General features: G+C 56.2%; 1 protein-coding gene across 2 annotated transcripts in view; it reads right to left on the bottom strand.

Moving 5' to 3' along the window:
- Positions 1–25,154, bottom strand: part of SPG7 (SPG7 matrix AAA peptidase subunit, paraplegin) — a 60,594-nt gene that overhangs the window by 30,907 nt on the left and 4,533 nt on the right. Inside the window, exons 4-17 of one of the 2 annotated variants that reach the window (XM_058675197.1) lie at positions 22,293–22,534; positions 18,926–19,065; positions 17,927–18,029; positions 15,842–15,967; positions 15,373–15,535; positions 15,006–15,179; positions 9,353–9,477; positions 8,772–8,874; positions 7,952–8,062; positions 7,092–7,207; positions 5,045–5,201; positions 3,648–3,814; positions 3,182–3,259; positions 706–915 (exon numbers count right to left, since the gene is read on the bottom strand). In XM_058675197.1, coding sequence (XP_058531180.1) covers positions 718–915; positions 3,182–3,259; positions 3,648–3,814; positions 5,045–5,201; positions 7,092–7,207; positions 7,952–8,062; positions 8,772–8,874; positions 9,353–9,477; positions 15,006–15,179; positions 15,373–15,535; positions 15,842–15,967; positions 17,927–18,029; positions 18,926–19,065; positions 22,293–22,534 — 2,003 coding nt within the window. In that variant the 3' untranslated portion in view covers positions 706–717. Of the gene's footprint in view, positions 1–705; positions 916–3,181; positions 3,260–3,647; positions 3,815–5,044; positions 5,202–7,091; positions 7,208–7,951; positions 8,063–8,711; positions 8,875–9,352; positions 9,478–15,005; positions 15,180–15,372; positions 15,536–15,841; positions 15,968–17,926; positions 18,030–18,925; positions 19,066–22,292; positions 22,535–25,154 lie in introns of those variants that run through there. The other variant, XM_058675198.1, reaches the window with a different exon arrangement.

Here is a 25,154-nt window from a genome sequence, read left to right on the forward strand (position 1 = left end):
CTACAAGAAGTGACCAGAATTCATAGGTCCACACGCCCATCTAAGCATAGGGAGGGGACAAGGAAGCAGGACAGACCAGAGGAACGCGAGGAGTCAAGGCCACTGCTGGGCATCCTGGTTGCTTTATTCAAATATGGCCTAAGGTATCTGCTCCACAGGGGCTTTGCTCTTGGTGCCGCCCATTGGAGGGGTGAGGTGCAGACCCAGAGCTAAGAGCCGAGGACGCAGCACAAGAGTGGAGGCCCATCCAAGGGACTGATCAGCAAGGTGTCCACGATTCCCAGGCTGTAGAGAGCACTGTGTCCCCGAAGCGGCAGGAAGGGGCTGTGAAAAGGTCCTTATGTGCAGCTGTTCACCGGGTGACAGTGCTGGGTGCCTGGCCCAGCTCTGTGACCCCACTCCCACGTGGGAATAGTGACAGTGCCAGCTCGGAGGATTCTGTCATTGTACAGCCTGTTGGCATTCTGAAAGAGACACAGCAACTGGGCCAGGCCCTGTCCAGCCTGCCTGCTGGGCCACCCCATCCCCACAGCCATGCATCCTGAGAACTGGTCTGCACTCCAGCAGCAAGCACTCAACTTTCCCCACAGAAGAAACCGAGGCACGCACACGAAGAACTCAGACTGCAGAGCCTCAGGGAGAAGGGGCCTGCAGGAGAAGCTGCATTCCTTGCTGGAAAGAAGAAAAGTTCATCTGGATTGCTGCACGCCGTCCCCACTACCTGGGCCAGGACGGTTCCTGTGCCGGCCCTGGAGGCTGGTGGGCCCCCTCCTCCCCAGAGGCTTGCTTCTCCCGCTGGGCGTCGACCCACCGCTGTGGGGCGATCATCTTCTTGGGCCCATGGGGCGGCGGGCCAATGAGGGCCTCAATGTCCTCATAGTTAATCACTTCCTTTTCCAGAAGGGCATTTGCCAGCTAGAAGGAACAAACATGGCAGTGTGAGTCCCCAGTAGACACAGACAAGGGTCTTTGAGAACGGGCAACAAAGCATCTCTGTGTGCCAGGAGGCAGCGGTAAGGTGGGAGGGCCTGAGAGAGGACCGGCTCAGACGGGAGGATGCGGCACTTTCCCAGGAAGCAGAGGCAGAAAGGCAACTTGGCAAAGAATCACCCCCTGTCTCCAGGAGGCCGAGGTTCCAGCTGCGAGCCTCCCTCGGTATCCTCTTTAATTCTCTTCAAGATCTTGACTTATTTCTGGCAGCTGTGCTTCCCGACGCCACAGAGGATGTATCTGTGGGGACAGTGGCTGAGCCACAGCTGGATGACCCAGGAAGGGCATCTATGCACCTAACAGCGCCGTTTGTTAGGGGAAAGTCCTCCATGCCTGTAAGCCAGAGATCCCTGAACTTGGGCAGTTCAGCTGCAAGGAACACAGCTCCTGCCCACCGTTGGTCTGCTCTCTCCTGAGGACTGAGACAGCCAATGAGCTGCCCAGGCTAGTGGCCTGCCCCACCCTTCCCCACTGCACGAGTACATCCCCTCTGGGTGAGCCCCCAGGTTAGGCAGTCGGGCTGTTTGAGGCTGTGCTGCTTGCAACCTGAGTCCTTCGGCAGGAGGGCCCCTCTTGAATCAGGCTGACGCAGCAGCGGCCTCACGCTCCACAGTGAAGGGAAAGACCCCACCACCACCTGCACACAGAGCACAGCTCCTGCTCTGCCTCTCAGGGCTGTTCTGACCAAGTCTTCTTCTGCCCAGCCCAGAAACCATCACACAGTTCCTGTGGGGACCTTGCGTAAGCACCAGTGTCAGAAACTTTTAGAAAACTTACGCCTATAGGGGACTCAAGGACTGTAATGTGAATGTGGAAAAGTAAACAAATGTGAATGAAGTGAGCCCTGATGCCCCGCAGTGTGCACGCTGGCTGACTGGTGAGGTGAGGAGAGGTGAGGTGAGGTGAGGTGAGGTGAGGTGAGGTGAGGTGAGGTGAGGTGAACAGAGGTGAGGTGAGGTGAAGAGAGGTGAGGTGAGGTGAGGTGAGGTGAGGTGAGGTGCACCCTGTGGTCTGCAGTGTGCACGCAGGCTGAGAGGTGAGGTGAGGTGAGGTGAGGTGAGGTGAGGTGAGGTGAGGTGAGGTGAACAGAGGTGAGGTGAGGTGAAGAGAGGTGAGGTGAGGTGAGGTGAGGTGAGGTGAGGTGAGGTGAGGTGCACCCTGTGGTCCGCAGTGTGCACGCAGGCTGAGAGGTGAGGTGAGGTGAGGTGAGGTGAGGTGCACCCTGTGGTCCGCAGTGTGCACGCAGGCTGAGAGGTGAGGTGAGGTGAGGTGAGGTGAGGTGAGGTGAGGTGAGGTGCACCCTGTGGTCCGCAGTGTGCACGCAGGCGGTGAGGTGAGGTGAGGTGAGGTGAGGTGAGGTGAGGTGCACCCTGTGGTCCGCAGTGTGCACGCAGGCGGTGAGGTGAGGTGAGGTGAGGTGAGGTGAGGTGAGGTGCACCCTGTGGCCTGCAGTGTGCACGCAGGCTGAGAGGTGAGGTGAGGTGAAGAGAGGTGAGGTGAGGTGAGGTGAGGTGCACCCTGTGGTCTGCAGTGTGCACGCAGGCTGAGAGGTGAGGTGAGGTGAGGTGAGGTGAGGTGAGGTGAGGTGAGGTGAAGAGAGGTGAGGTGAGGTGAGGTGAGGTGAGGTGAGGTGAGGTGCACCCTGTGGTCCGCAGTGTGCACGCAGGCTGAGAGGTGAGGTGAGGTGCACCCTGTGGCCTGCAGTGTGCACGCAGGCTGACTGAAATAATGTTAATGAACTGGAGAGGGGCCAGTGTCATGACTCAGTAGGTTAATGCTTCACCTTTAGGCTCTGGGATATGGGTGCCAGTTCGTATCCCAGCTGTCTACTTCCCATGCAGCTCTGTTCGTGGCCTGGGAATGCAATCGAGGACGACTCAAAGCCTTGGGACCCTGCACCCATGTGGGAGACACAGAGGAAGCCCTTGACTCCTGACTTCGGATCAGATCAGCTCAGCTCTGGCCATTGTGGTCATTTGAAGAGTGAACCAGCTGATGAAAGATCTTTCTGTTTCTCTTTCTCTTTGTAACTGCCTTTCCAATAAAAATAATTAAGTCTTAAAAAAAAAGTGGAGCAATGGATGAACTTGGTGTGCTGCCGCTGGCTGAGCTGGTGGTGCTGCGCACTCGGCTGCCACTCCACAGGAAATGTGGGCGGGGCGGTGAGACTGCCCAGGGCAGCCGTACTCACTGCCTGAAGCTTGTCCAGGTTGTCCAGTAGCACCTTCTCCGTGTGTCTGTAGGCCTTGGCTACTAGCAGCTTGGCTTCCTGCAAAGGAAGGGATCATGTGTGACCACTACATGCACACATCGCCTATGGCAGCCTGCAGGAAGGACATGGGGGACCATGCGGCCTAGGAAGGTCCAGCACAGACGCTGCCCACCAGTAGGCCTGCCTGTGCTCTGCCACAGCCAAGGCTGCCCTCTGACTACAAGCACAAGCTGCAGGTGCCTCATAGAAGCCCCAGCTCTGCCCTGGTCCAGTCTGCAGGCTCCTGCACCTGCTATTCCTCCTAGACCAACATCAACAGTTCTATGGGGAGCCATCTAGGTCCTCATTGAACACTGCACGACAGACCACAGCTGCAGCAGGGCTCTTAGCCCAGGGGGCTGACCCGGTGGGTATGGGTGTGGTGGTGATGCCCATGCAAACTCACGTGGTCCATCATCTCCTGCAGACCCTGGCTGAAGGGGCGCCGTCCAATGCCCACGTGGCCCTCCTGTGCTTCGGGGAAGGAGATGGGTCCAACGGCAGGCGCCATGCCGAACTGCTTCACCATGGAGTATGCGATGCCCGTGACCTTCCTAAGGTCATCCTGTGCCCCTGGAGAGTGTGGGCAAGAGAGCAGAGCTTCAGAGGCCAGGCACCACAGTCCACACCCACTTCATCTCTCACAATCCCCTGCTATGCCAGACACTGTGATGTTTCTACTTGACACTGCCTCTTAGGGAGTCTGAGGGGCTGGCGCTGGGGTGCAGTGGGTAAAACTGCCCAGAACACCAGAATCCCATAGGGGCCTGCTGCTCCACTTCTGATCCAGCTCCCTGCTAATGTACCAGGGAAAGCAGTGGAGGAAGGCCCGAGCACATGGAGACCTGGGTGAAAACACTATTTAGAGAACACACCAGAGGACAGAAGCTCTCTCTGCTTCTGCCTTTCTAATTCATAGAGGGGCTGGCATCACGGTATAACATGTGAGGTCTTTGCCTGTGGTGCCAGCATTCCATCTGGGCACTAGCTTGAGTCCTGGCTGCTCCACTTCTGGACTAGCTCCCTGCTCATGACTTGGGAAGCAGTAGAGGCTGGCTCAAGTCCTTGGGCCCCAGCACCCACATGGGAGACCCCGAAGAAGCACTAGGCTCCTGGGCCCAGCTTTGGCTGTTGAGGCCACTTGGGGAAGGAACCAGCGGATGAAGATCTGCCTTTCCAATACATTAAAAAAAAAAAAAGAAAAAAAGACTTAAAAGCATTCAAGAAATGCTCTTCAGCTTGAAAACCAGCTATCTGGACTCCCTCCGTATGCACAGCAGTGTCATACATGAAGTAGACCAGTCCACCTCAAGCCCTCCTGCCCTTGGGGCCAGGCTGGATGCCATCTTCCCCTGCCAGCCTGCAGAGGAGCAAGGCTTGCAGTAGTGTGCACTTCAGGACTATTGTTTTGTGTAGCCATCACCGGTACCTAACATTTAAATGCATCAGTACTTCAAATACGTGTGGCTGTTTCCATAAATTATCTTTTTAGTATCCTATGCACTTGGGAGCAGAAAGACTGCACATCCACTGGTTCATTTCTCTGACGTTGGCAGCAGATGACCCCTGAAGTGTGCGTCGGCAGGAAGATGACCGTGGAAGCAGAGCCAGGACTTGAACCATGTGGACGTCCTAGGCAGCACTGAACCTCTTCAAGTAAAGTGACTTAAAGAGGAATCTCAGTTTTCCATGTCTACACAGCTCATCCTCTGAAACAAACCTGATGAGCTCTACACTGTACACACTCGTGTCGCCAGACCACAGCAGGACTGCACACGCTGAGCATGAGGGGTGGCTCCTCACCGGAGGTCACCTTGTTGAAGGAGATGGCCTCAGATGCTCGGCCGCCCAGGGCCATGCACATGCGCTCGAATAGCTGCTCCCTGGTGAACAGGTGCTGGTCTCTGGGCAGCATCTGGGCAAAGCCCAGTGCAGCATTTGTCCGTGGCGCAATGGAGACCTACAGAAGGCAGAGATGTTCAAAGGGAAGCAGGGCAAGGTGTGGAGGGCTGCCTCCGGGGTCCCAAAGCCAGAAAGCAAGCCTCATGTGCCTCACTCTGGAACCTGAGCCCTGATGCACATGCGGCACAGACCATTTCTAACTGGGAAAACCTGTTTACACCACACCAAGTGCTCAACTACACCACACCAAACCAGGAGGGAGAAGCTGGCAAGGACAAGCCCACCTCCAGGGCTAGCCTGTGCTGACCCTGGCACTGCTCCAGGTCAGAAACCCACAGAAGGCCCAGGAGTGCAGGGACAGGGCCACGCTCCTGCAGAACAGGTCCAGAGACAAGGCAGGGGTGGGTCTGGAGCTGGCCCGCTCTCCCCTGGGGTTAGGCCAGCAGGACGGCCATGCCCACTGGGGTCCTGAGGTTTCCCAGCAGGCATCCCATAAAATCCAGAACTGACCTGGCACTGAAACGCTGCCAACCACCGCTGTGAGCATGCATGGCTGCTCATGGCAGCGTGTAGCTGCTTCTTGCACTGTGCGAGCTCTGAGAACACACAGGGTTTTAAATGCTCCTATTTTGTTCATCATGGATTTTTCCATAAGTCTTTTGTTTTCTTAAAGACTGTTTTTACTGGAAAGGCAGATTTACAGAGAAGGAGAGACGGAGAAAGATCTTCCATTCACTGATTCACTTTCCACGTGGCCAAGGCTTTGGGTCATCCTCCACTGCTTCTCAGGCCTCTAGCTGGAAGCGAAGTGGAGTGGAGCTCCCAGAGCATCCTGGTGTGTGAAGTTAGGGCTTAGCCGCTCTGCCATCACACCCAGCCCAGATACTCTTTGTGCAAGCAATAATTTTATCATTGATGATAATCTTATTTGAAACACAAATCTCTCATCCTCTCATTCGCTCTTCCAAATGGCTGCAACAGTCAGAGCTGGGCCAGACTCAAGGCAGGGGCTGGGCGCTCCCTCCAACTGTCCTTGGGTAGCAGGGCCCAGACCCCTGAGCCGTCTCCTACTGGGTGTTAGCATTTGGGTCTCTGCCTTGCACAAGGGACACTGGATGGAGTTCCAGACACCATTTCAGCCTTGCTCTGTCCCACGTGTTGCCAGCAGTCCAGGCGACCGCATAGTGGCTAAAGTCCTCACCTTGAACATGCCGGGATCCCATATGGGTGCTGGTTCTAATCCGGGCGGCCCTGCTTCCCATCTAGCTCCCTGCCTGTGGCCTGGGAAAGCAGTCAAGGACTGCCCAAAGCTTTGGGACCCAGCACACGCATGTGGGAGACCTGGAAGAAGCTCCTGGCTTCAGATCGGCTCAGTTCCAGCCGTTGCAGCGGCTCAGGGAGTGAGCCATTGGACGGAAGATCTTCCTCTCTGTCCTCCTCTCTGTCTATCTGACTTTCCAATAAAAATAAATAAATCTTAAAAAAAAAAAAAAAAAGAAATGTGCCTTTCCAAATAAATAAATAAATAATTCTTTAAAGAGAAACAGGCGCACTGCTCTCACTTCTGTTCAACATCAGAACTTCTTCCCAAGCAAAGGCAAATGCAGTCCTTCATCTGCTGCCTGAGAGGGACTCCAAGCCTGTTCACTGCTGGCTGCTGGCGGGTGACCACGGCCAGCTTCCTTCTCACTCACAGGGCTTCCCGCTGCCCACTGGTGTACCCCACTCCTGGCTGCTGGCGGGTGACACACCCCAGTCCTGGCTGCTGGCAGGTGACCATGGCCGGCTTCCCTCTCACTCACAGGGCTTCCCGCTGCCCACTGGTGTACCCCACTCCTGGCTGCTGGCGGGTGACACACCCCAGTCCTGGCTGCTGGCGGGTGACCATGGCTGGCTTCCCTCTCACTCACAGGGCTTCCCGCTGGCGCTGCTGCAGCCCTGGGCTCACCTTCATCACGGCCTCAGTGTGCTCCAGCAGCCAGCCCACCAGTGCGTGGCCTGACTCATGAAATGCAACCACCTTCTGCTCTTCCTTGGACAGGATCTTGTTCTTCTTGGCAGTCCCTGAAAGGAGGCCCAGAGTGGGCGTCCAGGCCCAGCATCCCTGGGAGCCCTGCCTCTCCTGCCTGTACCAGCAGAGCATGCTCGTGCCTAGACTCTGCTCCTGATTCCCAGTCCAGAGAGGGCCAGACGGCAGGCAGCCTCCTCCCAGCCACTGCCTTAGGGTTCTCGTCTCTTCCTCTCGAATGACAACCACAGCAGGGAGACAGTCTGCCTTACATCCCTCCCCATCGAGATGGCAGTAAGCGGCACTCACTGCTCCAGTGTAAGCAACCACAACAGACCTGTGGGATAGCTTGATTCTAGAATCATCCACCACCATGCCCTGAAGACAAGAGACACTGGCCTTGGCAGAGCACAGTCTGAGCACACACTCTGTACCGAGCTTCCCCCGGACGCTGGCCTTGGCGTCCACACTGGGGGCAACCAGAGGAGTCAGTAGACAGGACCACACCGGCCCACAGCCTTCTAGGGTTGACCTAGGCGCTCACTCTGCGGCCGTGGGTCTTCTGGCTCAGCTCAGGTCTAGAAGGCGTCGCCTGCTCCTGTCTGGGGTGAGTGCCTGCCCTACCATAACCTACAGCCTCCCACCCTGACTCGGCCTGAAACGCTAAAGCACATGATGCTGCCCCACTTCACCGTAACTCCTTGCTACTCACTGAAGCCACGCAACGTGCACCCTGCATCAGGTCCCACCTGACCCTCAGCACCCAGGGCACAGGCCCTGGCAGAGGGCACGCAGCCTACCAGCAATGACGCGCTCCACAGCATACTCAAAGTTGGAGGTGTGGACAGATGTGTGTCCCTCCCTCGCAGCGTGCAGAGCGGCCTCATTGCAGATGTTGGCGATGTCAGCACCTGTCAACACAGACCATGGACTGGGCAAGGGCAGAAAAGGCTCATACTGATGGTGGAGACCAAGAAGAGCAGTGGTCAACGGTGCAAAGAAAGGAGAGAGCAGCTGGTGACCAGAGGGCAGTGGGACGGGGTGTTAGCATGACACTCTACCGGGCTGCCGCCTGGGATGCACACGTCCCACTGGACAGGTGGGGTGAGTCCTGGATGCCCTGTGCTGCCCACCCAGCTCCCTGCGAATGCACCTGGGAGGTGCCAGGGTGCCCGTGGACCCTGCCACTGAGTGGGAATCCCAGATGGAGTTCTGGTCTGCTACAGACATGCGGGGAATGAAACAGGAGGTGGAGGATCTGTAACTCTCTTTCAAATGAAGAAACAGACCACGGAAATGCCCTTCCAGCTCTCGTCTGTGTGCGCTTCCCGAGCCGAGTCCTGGACTTTCCCCCATGTAAAGCTTCACACAGGTTTTAGTTAAGGACTTGCCCCATGGGACAGTGAGGGAGGCCAGGAGGTCTCCAGGGCAGCATAGGACGCAGGATGCACAGACACCAAGGTCAACGTAGCAGCCAGATCCATCATGGCCTGAAGGCAGGGTTGTGGGGACGCCAGGGGCACTGCGGGACACAACCATACACGCCACCCTCCTGGGAACTTCCCCACTCAGACGAGTCATTTCCAGAGCCCCAGAGAAGGCTGTAGGCAGAGAACCCACCGCTGAATCCCGGAGTCAGCTCTGCCAGACGCTGCGAATAGAAGCTGCTGGGCTGTGTCAGCTTCAGACCCTTCAGGTGCTGCTCAAAAATCTCTCGCCTCTCCTGCCAGAGATGGGGCAGAAGGACACATGGATGGGCTGGCACCCCAGTACTGCAGTGCTCCTGAAGACCCACCTGAGACCTCACATGCACCTCAGGGGAAACCCATTAAGGGCATTAAAAAAATGAGTGGCGCTGAAAACGAAATCACCAGACTCAGCGTGGGTTCCTTCACTCCACACACGAGATGGGCAGAGGGGCTTCAGACGCAAGCTAGGCCTACCCCCGACCTGCAGCCTGGGGGCACCGTCGAGGGCAAGAGGTCCTAGACCACCAGCACAAGCCAGCCCCTCCACGCGAGAGAGCTAGGGACCCAGGGATCCCCCAGGGCTCCATGAAGAAAGCACCTTCCCACCTTGGAGCCAGCCTTGCCATAAAACCACGCCCAAGTCCAAATGCTGAGACAAAGCAGTTAGTTATCAAGCTCTAAGAACAAGCCCCAAGTCCAGCACTGCCCCAGCAGGTGCTCTCCAGGCCTGACCTGCAGCGTGGGTAGATCAATGAAGACATGTCGGTCCAGCCGGCCTGGCCTCATCAGAGCATTGTCCAGAATGTCGGCTCGATTCGTGGATGCCAGGACGATGACGTGGTCTGTGGTGCCCATGCCTGAGGGGACAGCACAAGAGACTCAGGGTGCCCACTCCCACAGAGCCTTCGCTGCACTCTGTGGGGAAAGATGGCCTTCAGACCCACCTCGCTGACTGGCTGTGACCAGCGTCAGCGCAGAGACCAAGAAAACATGGCTCTGGCCCTCCGCAACTTCCCTCAGAGGGTCTGTAGGGGAAAACACCCGACTCCAGATCCCGACAGGCCGCCGCTAGGGGTCGCCACTGCCTGGGAGGCCGGCATCTCCTCACAGTGCCCTGCTCCCTGCTGACAGCTCAGGGGCTCAGGACAGCAATCCAAGGTGCAACCTGAGGCCCTGGTGCTGGTCCAGCCCAGCCGCCACCACTGTGGCCGTTTGGTGAACAGTGGACTGCAGATCTCTCTGGGTCTCTGTCTCTCTACATTACTGTTCACAAACCCAGCTCTGATCTGATACAGTGGGAAACTTGGGCCTGTTTGACACGGAGGAAGTTCCTGGCTCCTGGCTTTGGATGGGCACAGCACTGGCTTTTGTAGTCACTTGAGGAATGAATCATAGGACGGAAGATCTCCCTCTCTGTCTCTCCTCTTCTCTGTGTATTTGACTTTGCAATAAAAATAAATAAATCTTAAAAAAAAAAAAAGAGAGAGACAGGGAAAAAGATCTTCTATTTGCTGGTTCACTCCCCAAGTGGCCTCAGTGGCCAGAGCTGAACTGATCTGAAGTCAGGAGACAGGAACTTCCTCCAGGTCTCCCATGTACATGCAGAGTCCTAAGACTCTGGGCCATCCTTGACTGCTGTCTTGGGCCACAGGCAGGGAGCTCGCTGGGGAGTGGAGAAGCTGGGATGCAAACCAGTGTGCACTGGCACTTGCAAGGTGAAAATTTAGCCACTAGGCCATTGTGCTGGGCCCCTGAAAAAATGCATCCTTACAAACAAAAAAGCGGAAAGACATGCTAGGACAGTGTACCCCTTCACTTGCCCAGGGCCTCCCCACTTGTGCTCCACACGTTAGGAGCTGGTACTAGGGGTTGCTGGCTGACCCCTCCCACAAACAAGTGCCTTGGAAATAAGCAAAATCAGGTGGTCACAGCCTAGACTGTCCTGGAGGTGTGGGGTTGGGGCTATGCCAACACAGGTGTCCTTCCCTCAGCAGGGGACCTCTGGGGTCAGACATGCAGAGTAGGACAGCACAGGAATCAGCCCACACCATGAGCTGCAGCTGCGGAAGGAGCCAGGCACTGCCAGCACCTCTTAGTCTCCTGGGTCCAGGACAGTGAAACCTCTCAGCCAGTCCAGGCCACAGGTAGGTACTCAAAGGGTATTTGGACACAAAAGTGCACACTGGGGGTGCTGAGCAGGAAAAGGGGTGCCTGCAATATGCACTGCCACCTCGGAGTACCCAGACCATGTCCTGGCTCTGCTTGCAAGCCTGGGAGATCAGGACGAAGTTCTGGGTTCCTGGCTTCAGCCTGGCTCAGTCCTAGCTACTGTGGGCATCTGGGGAGTAAGGAAAGAAAGGAAACAGAAGCATACACTGGTGCTGGGCTGCTCAACATGAACATGAGCCATACACACAGGAGCCACAGGACACGGGACACACACACAGGAGCCACAGGGCACGGGACACACACACACAGGAGCCACAGGGCACGGGACACACACACACAGGAGCCACAGGACACGGGACACACACACACAGGAGCCACAGGACACGGGACACACACACACAGGAGCCACAGGACACGGGACACACACACACAGGAGCCACAGGACACGGGACACACACACACAGGAGCCACAGGACACGGGACACACACACACAGAAGCCACAGGGCACGGGACACACACACACAGGAGCCACAGGACACGGGACACACACACAGGAGCCACAGGGCACGGGATACACACACAGGAGCCACAGGACACGGGACACACACACACGAGCCACAGGACACGGGACACACACACACAGGAGCCACAGGGCACGGGACACACACACAGGAGCCACAGGGCACGGGACACACACACAGGAGCCACAGGGCACGGGACACACACACACAGGAGCCACAGGACACGGGACACACACACAGGAGCCACAGGGCACGGGACACACACACACAGGAGCCACAGGACACGGGACACACACACACAGGAGCCACAGGGCACGGGACACACACACACAGGAGCCACAGGACACGGGACACACACACAGGAGCCACAGGGCACGGGACACACACACAGGAGCCATAGGACATGGGACACACACACAGGAGCCACAGGGCACGGGACACACACACAGGAGCCACAGGGCACGGGACACACACACAGGAGCCACAGGACACGGGACACACACACACAGGAGCCACAGGGCACGGGACACACACACACACAGGAGCCACATGGCACGGGACACACACACACAGGAGCCACAGGGCACGGGACACACACACACAGGAGCCACAGGACACGGGACACACACACACAGGAGCCACAGGGCACGGGACACACACACACAGGAGCCACAGGGCACGGGACACACACACACAGGAGCCACAGGGCACGGGACACACACACACAGGAGCCACAGGGCACGGGACACACACACACAGGAGCCACAGGGCACGGGACACACACACAGGAGCCACAGGGCACGGGACACACACACACAGGAGCCACAGGGCACGGGACACACACACACAGGAGCCACAGGGCACGGGACACACACACACAGGAGCCACAGGGCACGGGACACACACACACAGGAGCCACAGGGCATGGGACACACACACACAGGAGCCACAGGAGCACAGCCCACAATCTAACTGCAATGCGGCAGGCCCAGGCTGTGACCACTTCCCCTTGTGTACTGAGACCTGCAGGACTGCTGTGACGCAGGCAGGGCCAGGAGGCTGGCTGGGAGCTTGCTCTGCCGTCAGCCCATTCTATCTGGACAGCACAGAACATAGGCGACTTGGCTCTGTATGTCCCACACACTGGGGAAGCAGCACAGCATTGCAAAGCACCCGCTCCTGCCCAGAAGCAGAGTGGGTCCAGAGTCTTCCTTCTCTCGGGGTGCGGGCATCCTTTTGGGTTCTCTAACCACTCAAGGGGAACCGAGGTCCTACGGACAGCTGGGCTGAACAGTTGTGTGAGAGGACAGTCCAGGACAAAGGCCTCAGCCTGCCCGGGAACCGGACCAGGCAGGACATGAACGGCACTGCTCTCCCCAGCACGGCCTGCTTTCTCTCCTTGCTGAGTTTTCCCACGGCTGGCAGAGCATCCACTTCTAGGACCATGAACCCTTCCTCCCCAAGGAAACAGCTGGGCCTGGGCACAAAGGGCCTTGTGTGGAGCCAGGCAGACTCCGCCGAAGGCCTCGGTCAGCAACTCCAGGCGGGAGCACGGGCTGAGCGGAAGAGCTCCCTCAGAGGGAAACGCTGTCCGACAAACACTTCCTGGGGGTTCAAGGCTGCCCACAAAGGGGGTCTCTGTTATCAGACATCCAAGTACTGAAAGCAGAGACCCCTGGCATGCACCGTCAGTAAGGGCCCCTCGCCTTCTCCCCACAGTCACAGGACTAGTGACCTGGTCCAGCCTTACACAAATCAGAAATGCACAGCTGAGCCAGCAGGGCTGGCGAGCCTGGAGCCCAAGGGGGACACAAGACGGCTCAGTGCAGCCCGGGAGCCAGCAGCCTCCTTGCACGGCCGCTGCTGCGGGGGCCAAAGGACTGACTCCACCCTTGGCCAGGGCAATCAACCGTACTGAGCACTTACCGGCTGATGGATACACTTTCCCAAACAGTTAGCAACAAACAGCAAGAGAAACACACAAATATTTTGTTTTAAAGATTTATTCATTTTGATTGGAGAGAGAGAAGGAGAGAAACATCTTTCATCCTCTGGTTCATTCCATAAGTGGCTGCAACAGCTGGAGTTAAGCCAATCCAAAGCCAGGAGACAGGAACTTCTTCCGGGTCTCCCATGCAGGTGCAGCGCCCCAAGGCTCTGGGAAGTCCTCGACTGCTTTCCCAGGGCACAAGCAGGAAGCTGGATGGGAAGTGGAACAGCCAGGACATGAACCGGTGTCTGTCCTGGCACATGCAAGGCGAGAACTTGAGCCACTAGGCTACTGTGCAGGCCCTAAATGGTTCTTTCAGACTGAAAGTACTGTGAGGAAAAAACCATCGCCATCACCTTGGATATCTAAGATGTAACCCAAGTTCTGGCTGAGTAAAAGCTGAAGGCCTCACAGAGCCCTAAGAGGCATAGGGTTCAGGCAGACAGGTGCCCACGGCCAGGCCAGCATAGACCCAGAGGGCGCCATGCTGCCTCAGAAAGGACAGAGCTGGGGCTGGCACTGTGGCGACCCAGTTCCCTGCTGACAGCCTGGAGGCAGTGCAGGATGGCCCCTAAACCCATGGGGAGACCCAGATGGAGTTTGAGATCCTGGATTCAGCCTGACCCAGCCCATTTGAGAAGTGGAGCAGCAGATGGAAGCTCTGTCTCTACCTTCCTCTATGGCTCTGACCTGGAAATAAATAAGTCTTAAAAAAAACAAGGGCCCGGTGCAGTAGCCTACTGGCTAAAGCCCTTGCCTGTATGCACCGGGATCTCTTATGGGCAGCAATTTGTGTCCCGGAAGCCCCACTTCCCTTCCAGCTCCCTGCTTGTGGCCTGGAAAAGCAGTCGAGGGATTCTGCAGCCTCATGGCAGACCCGGAAGAAACTTCTGGCTCCGACTGGCTCAGCTCCAGCCAGTGCAGCCGCTCGGGGAGTGAACCAGTTGATGGAAGAGCTTCCTCTCCGTCTCTCCTTCTCTCTATCTGACTTTCAAATAAAAATAAATAAATCTTCAAGGAAAAAAAAATCTCTTTCCTCTCTATGTAACTCTACGTTTCAAACAGACAAAATAAATAAATCTTTATAAAAAAGCAGCACAGGGGAACCAAAGGTTCTGGAGTCAGATACCTACATGCTGCACTGCACGTTAAACTGCTCAAAACGGGGTCCAGTGGCATGGCCTAGTGGCTCAAGTCCTCACCTTGAATGTGCCAGGATCCCATAAGGGCGCCAGTTCTAATGCCAGTGGCCTCGCTTCCCATCCAGCTCCCTGCTTGTGGCCTGGGAAAGCAGTGGAGGACGGCCCAAGGCCTTGGGACCCTGCCCCCGCATGGGAGACCTGGAAGAACTCCTGGCTCCTGGCTTTGGATCGGTGCAGCTCTGGCCGCTATGACCGCTTGGGGAGTGAACCATCGGACTAAAGATCTTCCTCTCTGTCTCTCCTCCTCTCTGTATATCTGACTTTCCAATAAAAATAAAATCTTAAATAAACAAACTGAAATCGGTCAATGGCTGAATCGCAAGCATCGTGTTGCTATGACAACGGTCTCAACGACCACGCTCTTATGGAAGCTGCTCAGCAAACTGCACATGAACTGCCTCTGCTGCACGGCACCCAGGGGGGCAGACACTGGGCCACGCCTGTTGTTAGCTCCAGAGTTGGAAGCTCTGGGCAGCACACGCCCCGTTCCATGGGCACTCACCATCCATCTCCACCAGCAGTTGGTTGAGCGTGTGCTCCTCCTCAGTGCTGGAGAGGCCTGAGGCAGAAGTGGAGCGCTTCTTGCCCACGGCGTCGATCTCATCGATGTACACGATGCAGGGTGCTCGGGCACGCGCTTCCTTGAACAGGCTCCGCACGCGGGCAGCGCCAAGGCCTGCCATGAAACAGAGCCTGTTCCAGCTGTCCCAGACACCATGAGTCTCCCTCCGGGACATACAGCCACGTGCCGGGCTGCACACTGCTCCCATGAAGGCTTCCCTTCCCAGACCTCAAGTTCCTTGGACTTTCTCTGGCCCCATCTTCTCTCCCCTTGGTGGACTGAGCCTTTTCCCCCATGTGACACCCACCTCCAATGACCTCCACGAACTCCGGGCCAGCCATCGCCAAGAAGGGCACCTGGGCCTCGGTGGCCACCGCCTTGGCCAACAGTGTCTTCCCACAGCCTGGGGGGCCAAGAAGCAGGGCACCCTTCGGAACCTTGGCACCGAGCTGCAGGAAACGCTCTGGGCTCTAGGACAGAGATGGCAGGATGATGGTCACCAGACCAAACATGGCGCCAGCTAACCTGAACCCTATAGATCAGGCTATAGGGCAGCCACGGACACAAGTGGGCTTCCCAACACCTAGTGCAGGGCCAGAGACAGAGTCTGGCCCAAAGCCACCCAAGGCCCGTCATTGGGTGAGGAACTGAAATTGAGAACATCTACAGCAGGCCAGGCCCCAAGCTGACGACTACATGAGGCTGCTGACGGTCAGTAGAATGTCAGCTGCCCAGTACCACCCAGTACCCTCCTCCTGCTCAGCCCTGGCCCTCACCTTCAGATAATCCACAAACTCGCGGACCTCCTGCTTGGCTTCATGCATTCCTGCCACGTCTTTGAAACTGACACCTTTCCCAGCCTTCCCGTCCACAATCGTGAACCGAGCCATCTTCAGCTGATTCTATGAAGAGAAAGGATCAAACAGGTACAGATCAGGCCTGAGGCTCTGGTCCTCAGCTACACAGACACAGACCTACATCCTGTTCTCCAGCCCCCTGAACCTGTGTCAGACCCATGGGCCAGTCTTGGATCTTCACATTAGGCTATCTAATGACTCCTCCTTAAGCCACTAACATAATCCAGGTAACGTATGTCTTCCGATGAATCCCCACATAACCAGGTGCACAACTTGCTGTGAACCACCTCATTCCACCCTCTGGGCCATGGAGTCTTCTCTGACTACAGGAGCAGCACCTGGTGATGCCTTGAGCACCAGGTTCCTGGGCAGAGGTGCAGTGCAGCCACAGCTCTCACAGCTGTGCAAGCCTGATGTAGCTCCTGCTTTCAGAAAGACACTCAGGTCCTCAAAAAACTCACAGGTGTGGAATGCACCACGGTCTGACTTAAACACAACAAAAACAGAAGGTATAACAGTATGGGTGGAATAGAACATGGCCCAGCCCACAATAAAATACCACTGTCATTAAAAATACTGGCATAGACACAAGGCCCTGAGCTAGACAAGCAGGTACACTCATGCCAACGGACGGGTGCTCAGTAACCCCTCACTCTGCGGCCCAGACTGATGTGGGGCGGGGGATGGAGTCACAGGAAGCGGAGCCACGCCCACCACAGGATCCACTTATGGCTTTGTAAGGGTTTATTTATTTGAAAGGCACAGAGAGAATGAGTAAGACAGAGAAGTGTTTCATCTAATTCACTCCACGTATGGCTGCAATGGAGCTTCTCCCAGCAGGCACAGATGCCTCCTGCCCAGGTGCCTGGGCCCTGCCACCCACATGGAGATTCAGGCACCTTGTTTGCACCTGTTCCACTCCTGGCCATTGTGAGCAGAAGGAGGATCTGTCTCTACACCTGAACTTCAAATAAAAATAACCAAAATAAAATCTTTCAGATACAAAAAACAAAACAAAAATCACACACACACAGCCTGGGATACATTATCCCACATGAGTGCCACCTGTTCCTCCCTAACGTGCCCCTCGAGGCAGTAGCCCATAACACAAGAACTTAAGATTCCTGTTAACCATGTCACGGCTCCTGGCTTTCAGCTGGGTTTGTCTCCAGCTTCTGCTGCCGGTCAAGAAGTCAGCCTGTAAGACCCAAGCTCTCCGTCTCTAAGGTGAAAATAAGCTCATCTTTTAAGAAAGCTGCTTAAATAGTGTCAGTCTCTCAGCCACTAGGGGAGATCAGAGAAAAAAATGTAATTATGGGATGGGTGTTCCAGTGTGGAGGGCTGAGCTGTGCACAGCTCAGGTCATGGCTGCTCTGTGCTTCCTGCAAGGTGCTACTTGGCTGCAGTAGCACGGGGGTCCACAGCCTGGCTGTCCTGTGTGCCTGCAGATGGCCAAACATGGGGGTCCATAGCCTGGCTGTCCCAGGCGGCTGCGGATGGCCAAACACGGGGGTCCAAGCCTGGCTGTCCTGGGCAGTCAGCTGGGGATGAACCAGCAGACAGAAGATCTGTCATTCCTCTGTCACTGTGCCTTTCAAACAAATACCTATTTAGTAATATTAACAATGACAACCCCCATGGATGTGGATTGCAGAACACTACCCTGTAAACCCATACGGGAAGTCAGGGAGAGAAGCCTCAGGAATAGCTGCTCTCCCACCCCGTCCCTCCAGCCCGTCAGCACGGAAGACAGTGAGCTAACTGTGGCCTCCAGCCCGTCAGCACGAAGACAGTGAGCTAACCGCGGCTTCCAGCCCATCAGGACGAAGACAGTGAGCTAACCGCGGCCTCCAGCCCGTCAGCACGGAAGACAGTGAGCTTTCAGCTGCACCTGCGACAGGTGGGTCTCACAGTCCCTCCCAGCAAATGCAGCAGGCGACCTGGCAGGCACAGCCAGACAGACCCAAACACACCAAGTTCAGCGACAGCTGCTGCGCAACTTACAAAAGCACTGAATCCGCCTTCCCTTCCCGTCATCCCAGCCAGGCGGAACACGTACCACAGGATGGCCAGGCCCACCGCGGTCATTCCCAGGGCATAGAGGGCACTGGAGAGAAAGCGCAGTCATCAGTTGAACATACTCCCACACCTCGCGTGGCCCAGGACGGCCACTGACAAGGCACATGCCTAGCGCACAGTGGAGCCCTGGGCCTGAGAGCAGCATGTCCAACACGTCCAGCTCTCACCACTCCACCTCCCAGGCCAGGCACCAGCACGAGCAGAGCAGTTCTCGCCCAGCAGCGTTCAACTACTCCCTTGTGGAGGCAGAACGAGGCCTGGGGTCTGGTCAGGAGTGACCAGCATGCACCATCCAGGCTGGCCTGCTCACAGGGCTCCGTGTCTGGCTGCAAATCGCCACAACTCCCTCTCAGTCAGCACTGCTAGGCCGACTCACATGCTGCCCGCAGCTTTGGAGAGCTGGCTCCTGTTTTCTGTCTTGTATCTAAATCAGACTGTGGTCAACTCCACACCTGTGGTTTTCTTGAGGCCCCTGGGTGCCTCCTGGAAGCAGGAGTGACCTGAGCTCAGCAGGCCTCTAACATGGACATGGGCAGGAGCTGCTGTCTGCCACTCCTGCTCTACTCTTCCCACCCCACTGTCCTGCCTGCCGTGGCCAGCAGCCAGAACATGCTCAAGGGCTAGTTAGGACACCCACACTTAAGAGCCAGGACTCCAGCTCTGGCCCCAGAGCACACCCTGAACCACGGCAAGGGCTGAAAGGACTGGGTCTCTGCCCCCATGGGACACCTGACTGAGTTCCAGGTTCCCCTGATGCCCAGCGGCAGAGAGAAAGGAAACGCCAGGGTGACTCAGGCAGTGATGGCATAGGGGCCACAGTACACCAGCTGCAGGCAAAGCAAGCCTGAGCTGCAGCTCACACGCACGTCACACTGCAAAGGCAAACGGGCTGAGGTCAAGGGCCAACACGGGCCACCAACATACTTCCCAAAGAACCCAGTACGCTTGTATGAGACCGGGATCCTGTCCTTGCCCTCGATGTTCAGCTCATCCTCAGCTGCTCGAAGCTTCTCTTCAAACTTGTCGATGTTTGCAACCTGCATTCGGTACATCAAGGCCAGCCGCTGCAAGCAGAGGGAGACAGTCAGACCGGCCCGCACACCTGGAACTCCCAGGCTGATCTGAGAAACACAACCAGACCACAAGCAGGGAGCTGGATGGGAAGCAGGCATTAGAACCAGCACCCATATGGGATCCTGGTACATTCAAGGCTAGGACTTGAGCCACTAGGTCATCACACCGGGCCCTACTTTTTCTATTTTTGAAGATATGTGGGGGGGCCCCAGCATGATAGCACAGCGATTAAAGTCATCACCTTGAACACGTCGGGATCCCATATGGGCGCCAGTTCTAATCCTGGCAGCTCCTGTTTCCCACCCAGCTCCCTGCTTGTGGCCTGGGAAACCAGTCGAGGACGGCCCAAAGCTTTGGGACCCTGCACCCATGTGGGAAACCCAGAAGAGGCTCCTGGCTTTGGATTGGTTCAGCACCAGCCATTGCGGCCGCTTGGGGAGTGAACCATTGGACGGAAGATCTTCCTCTCTGTCTCTCCTCCTCTCTGTGTATATGACTTTCCAATAAAAATAAATAAATCTTAAAATAAAATAAAATAAAAAATAAAATAAAATAAAGATATGTGGAGGGCAGATGCTGGCACACCAGCAGACAGGGTCTGGGGACCTGTACACCAATGTGCATGGGTCCTAGGTAAACAGACAGGGCCTCAGGTTGGCAGAGCACTGTGCCAGAGGAATGGGCTTGGGGATCTGCATACATGTGGACATGGGGGGCTGTGGACTGCTCAAGCGAGCAAGTTTGGAGATGTGAGGAACAGAGGACTGCTGAGGGAGAACGTGACAGGTGAGGACTGACTTCTGGGGAACTTGCACCGAGCAGGTAAACAAGAAGGCTGAGACCAGGTAGTTTAGAAGAGGGAAACTGGAGAACCTTTTGGGGCCCCCGTACACCTGCCCACATGGGAGACCTGAGCTAGGATTGCTGGTACCAACCACCACCTACAGGCACAGAAAAGCCACGGCTGGGGAGCCTGCCTGGCAGGGCTCAACCACAGTACCTGCCAGTGTCAGTACAGGGTGTGGACCATGTTAGGTTGGGCCATTACACTAACCAGCACACGAGAGAACTCAGTCTGGGAGCAGATTCTGGGGGATCATGGGCTCACCCCGTGGGAATGCCATGCCAGCAAGTTTGCTCAAGGGCTGAGGATGGTGGTGGACTGAGCTGGGCATGACCATGGAACTCACCAACACTCAACGGGGGTTGGGAATAGGCCAGGCTGGTTCAGACTGCAGCACTCACATGCACACCCAAGAATTGGGTGTGGGGCAGGCTGGGCCACAACATCCACCAGCACTCACAAAGGCCAAGCAATGGGGGTCAGACTGTGCCAGGTAAGGGCGTAGCACCCACTGGCACACATGAGATCTGGGTCTGGGAGTGGGCCTGGTGGGGGAACTCAGGGAACTCCCTTGGCGGGCCATTGTTTCTGCTGGCAAGCACATGAGTCAGAGCTTGGGTGTTGGTCAGGCTGGGCACGACTGCTTCACTTCTTGGCAGATATGTAGGTTGGCTCTGGGGGGGCGGCGGACCAGGCAGGGCCAGTCTCAACCATAACACACTGGCATGTGCGGGAACCAGGATGGGGTGCAGAACAGGCCATGTTGGGCCACAATACCAGCCAGTTCACATTAGGGCCAGGAATGGGGCAGTCCTGGCCAGATGAGGCTGTAGCACCCACAAGCATGAGTTGGAACTCCGGCCTTGCTGGGGAAAGCCAGGTTGCAATACCCGCTGGTGAATGCCAAGGTAAAGCGAGCCATACCAGACTGGACTGCAGCAGCCGGCAGCACATGTAAGACCCAGGATGGAGGGCAAGCTGAGTAGAGGAGCTGCAAGGGCTGCTCTGCTGGGCCACTGCTTCCACTGGTGAGTGTGAGAACTTGGACAGGAGACAGATCAGGCTGGGCAGGGCTACAGAGCCCGCTGGCCTGCATGTGAGCCAATTCAGGGGGACAGCCAGGCTGGGTAAGTGACCATATCCACCGGGGCATGCATGAGCCAGAATAAGTGCAGGACGGTCAGGCTTTGCAACAGCATGAGCTGACAAGTGCGGGGACTGGACCTGTCAGGCTAGGCTGCAGAACCACCTGGAAAGTACAAGCTCCAGGGCTGAGAATGGGCCTTGTGTGGAGGCTGTGGGAACCCCTCTGACGGGCTGCAGCTCCCCCTGGTGAGCAGCAGAATCAGAGCTGGGCTCAGGACTGGCTGGACAGGCAGTGGCACCCGCCAACACAAGTGCAGGCTGGTTAGTGTGGTTGGTCAGGCTAAGCTGGGCTCCAATGCTCCAAATGCTGGCTCACCAGCATTCCAGAACTATCTAAACCACCTGAGCAGTACCCTAGGAACCTGCTCCAGATCAGGGACCCTGGGATGACATCGGGTGGCCGTCCCCCACTTCAGGGTACTGATGTGGTTGGGCTGCTGGGAGCAGCCATCTCCCCTTCTCTACCCACTCTCCCCAGATGCAGGAAGACAAGAGGCAATTGTCTCATACATTTTCTTCCATTCCTTGACACTCCCCACCTTAATCAGTGGTCCACACGGGCATGTATCATCAAAAATAAAATGAATTCATTATCTAAAAGTGGGGGCAGTGCAGTAGCCTAGTGGCTAAATCCTCACCTTGCATGCACCAGGATCCCATTTGGGCACCAGTTCATGTCCCAGTTACTCCAATTCCCACCCAGCTCCCTGCTTGTTGCCTGGGAAAGCAGCTGAGGACAGCCCAAAGCCTTGGGACCCTGCACCTGCATGTGAGACCCGGAAGAGACTCCTGGCTTCAGATTGGCACAGTTCCAGCCATTGCAGCCCCTTGGGGAGTAAACCAGAGGATGAACGATCCTTCCGTCTCTCCTTCTCTATAATTCTGACTTTCCAATAACTAACTAACTAAATAAATCTTCAAAGAAAAAAAAAAACTTTTTAAGAAAAGTTGACACACTTCACAGTCCTTGAGATAATCTTGTGTGGTACAGTGAGTTAAACCACTCGCTGTGGTACTGGTATCCCATGCTGATACTCCAATTCAAACCCAGGCTGCTCCATTCCTGTACCTGGGAAAGCAGTGGGAGATGGCCCAGGTACTTGGGCCCCCATACCCATGTGGAACACTCAGATGGGTTGTGAGTTCCTAGCTCAGCCTCGCTGTTGGATGTGAATTTGAAGAGTGAATGGAAAAATCTGTCTGCCTTTCACATGCAGTGACACTCACGGGCCTCCCGAACACCACAGCTCCCGGGTGCAGGAACACTTCCACCACGTCACTCTCAGGGACCACCTGCACGCGCTGCACCTCGCCCTTGGCTAGCATCTCATTGACAAAGTCGCTCCAGGAGATGTTGCCACCGCTGGTGCTGAGCGAATTCAGCAGGCTCATGACGACAGCGATGACAAACAGTGTGCGCAGGCGCTCACGGTACATCTGGTCCTCCCGCTCCTTCCGCCTCCTCTCCTCTGAAAGCAGGCACAGCACAGGGAGTCTGGGCACTGTAGAGCTCAAGCTGGTGACGCACACACTTACTTGCTGGAGAGAGTCCCCAAGTGCCAGCAATAGCCAGGGCTGGGCCAGGTGAAGACAGGAACCCAGAGCTCTCCCCATGTCTCCCACGAACCTGAGCCAATCACCCCACTCCCCGTGGAAGGAGGACTCGAGCCCAGGCACCTCAGGACAGGCAGAGGGCATCCCAAGCAGTGGTTCCACCAGCTCCATTAGGCTGCCAGGCCCCATCCCTTCCTGAGGAAACTCAACGCAAGCAGCAATGCCTAGCCCCTACAGTATTCTGCCTTTGGCGACAAAGCAAAAAGTCAACAGTTATACAGGTGGAAGGGACCACCACACACGGCTTGCTGATATCACGACACTGGGCACAGCAGGAGAGGGCCCACAGCCACTGCAGCCATTTGCTAGCGAACCAGTGGATGGAAGACCTCTAGACAGCCCTTCCTCCCTCTCTCCCTATCTTCCCCTGTCTATAACTAATTCTTTCAATATTTTTTCTTAAATTGGGACCAACTCACGAGGTAATGGTAAGATATCAAGAGCCATACTGGACCAGAGACCGGGGGACAGTAAGGAAAGAGCTTACAGGACTGGCAATAAAAATCGCATCTGAGGAACTGGAAAGGGAACTGAGCCCAACCCCAGGATCTGAATGAAAAGCAACACACAAGCACTCCAGAGGCCAATGGCACCCCGACCCTCTGCCCTGCCCCATCGATGCCACTGGGACCAGGACGTGCCAGGGACGTGCTCCCCCATACACCTCATTAAAGCTATAGAGAAGGAGAGACAGGGAGATCTTCCAAATAGCCACAATGGCCAGAGGCAAGCGGAACCAAAGCCAGGAGCTTCCTCTGGGTCTCCCACCTGGATTCAGTGCTTCAAGGTCTTGAGCCATCCTTCACTGCCTTCCCAGGTGCACTGTCAGGGAGTTGGACTGGATGGAAAGCAGCCAGGATACAAACAGCACCCATATGGGATGTTGCTGCCAGAAAGAGGCTTAGCCTACCATGACTCAGCAATGGCCCGAACACCCCACGTATTTCTGAAGGCTGTACAAATCACTCGTCTCCACCTGCCTCCTGAAGCTAACTCCAGCCACTAGGCAGCAGCCCACGGAACTAGTAGACAGCAGCCCACGGGGCTAGTGAATAGCCCACAGGACTAGCAGACAGGACTGGTGGACAGCAGCAGCAGACAGCAGCCCACAGGACTAGTGGACAGCAGCCCACGGAGCTAGTGGACAGGACTAGTGGACAGCAGCCCATGGGGCTAGTGGACAGAACTAGTGGACAACAGCCCACAAGACTAGTGGACAGCAGCAGAAGATAGCAGCCCACAGGGCTAGTGGACAGCAACCCACGGGGCTAGTGGCAAGTTTTGTTGCATAATTTCCTCCCCCACGGTGGGAAGTCGGGGTGCATGAGACTGGCATGAGGACTGCTTTTTTCCCTCAGCTGAATTCTCTTCATGCTTATCCAAGCTATTTCACGTGTTAGTAGCATGTTCCTGGGGCGGGCACTTGGTGCCATAGGCAAATCATTACTTGTGACACCTGCACCTCTCCCGCTTCCCACCAGGCCACCTGCCCACACGGATCCTGTCTGTGTGCCAGCCTTGAGTGGAGCTCCTGGATCAGTGTGACTCAGCCCTCCCTCCCTGTCACAGGACTTGGGGAGTGAACTGGTAGACAGAAGGCTTTTCTCTCTCTGCCTTTTAAATTAAAAAAAGATCGAAAAAATGTTCTTTTCATGTGAAAACACATAAATAAAAACTAAAGAGCTTGTTCCTAGGACACGCAGGACCCCGGCTTACACCCACACTCGCATCGACACCAGGGATGGATTCCTGGCTCCCTAGGAGTCGTTCCTACCTGTGCGGAAGATGCGGACTGGGGCCCCAGTTTGCAGTATCAGCTTGGCCCACGGGCCACTGCAAGCACTTGGGGTGGTAAAAGCTCTCTGCCTGTATTTGTCTCTGCTTCTTAAACTAAAAACAAAGAAGTTTGTGCCTATTTATTGGAGTGGCTAGCACCCTGACTGCAAACCGAAGTCACACCCAGCCCTGCTCCTTCAGGAGACACACTAGTGTGCTCACACCCACAGGCCTGTCCACAGGGAGGCTGTGGAGGAACAGCTCAGGCAGTGAGCTCCTGGGCTGTGCGACTCCCCACAGATCACAGAAGGGGAAATCGAGGTTTGAGTCTTATGTAAAATAAATAAATATTGTCCTCTAATAACAAATTGAACACACATGAACTGTACCCTATGTTCTTCAAGCAACCGCAACACAGTTGCAAATGGAAGCCATCTGCAGGACACACAGGAGCAGCCCAGTGTCCTGCTGTGCCAGCCAACCTGCAGCCACAGCACTTGCTGGACATTGCTGGCACACACCGGGCATCGACAATAGGCCAGGAGGGACAACGAGAAAGCCACAGCACTGGGCATGGACAACGGGCCAGGGGGACAGTGAGAAAGCCACAGCACTGGGCATGGACGACAGGCCAGGGAGACAGCGAGAAGGCCACAGCACTGGGCATGGACGACGGGCCGGGGAGACAGCGAGAAGGCC

Source organism: Ochotona princeps, chromosome 16 (genome assembly GCF_030435755.1).
Source record: "Ochotona princeps isolate mOchPri1 chromosome 16, mOchPri1.hap1, whole genome shotgun sequence".
Taxonomy (NCBI): Eukaryota; Metazoa; Chordata; class Mammalia; order Lagomorpha; family Ochotonidae; genus Ochotona; species Ochotona princeps.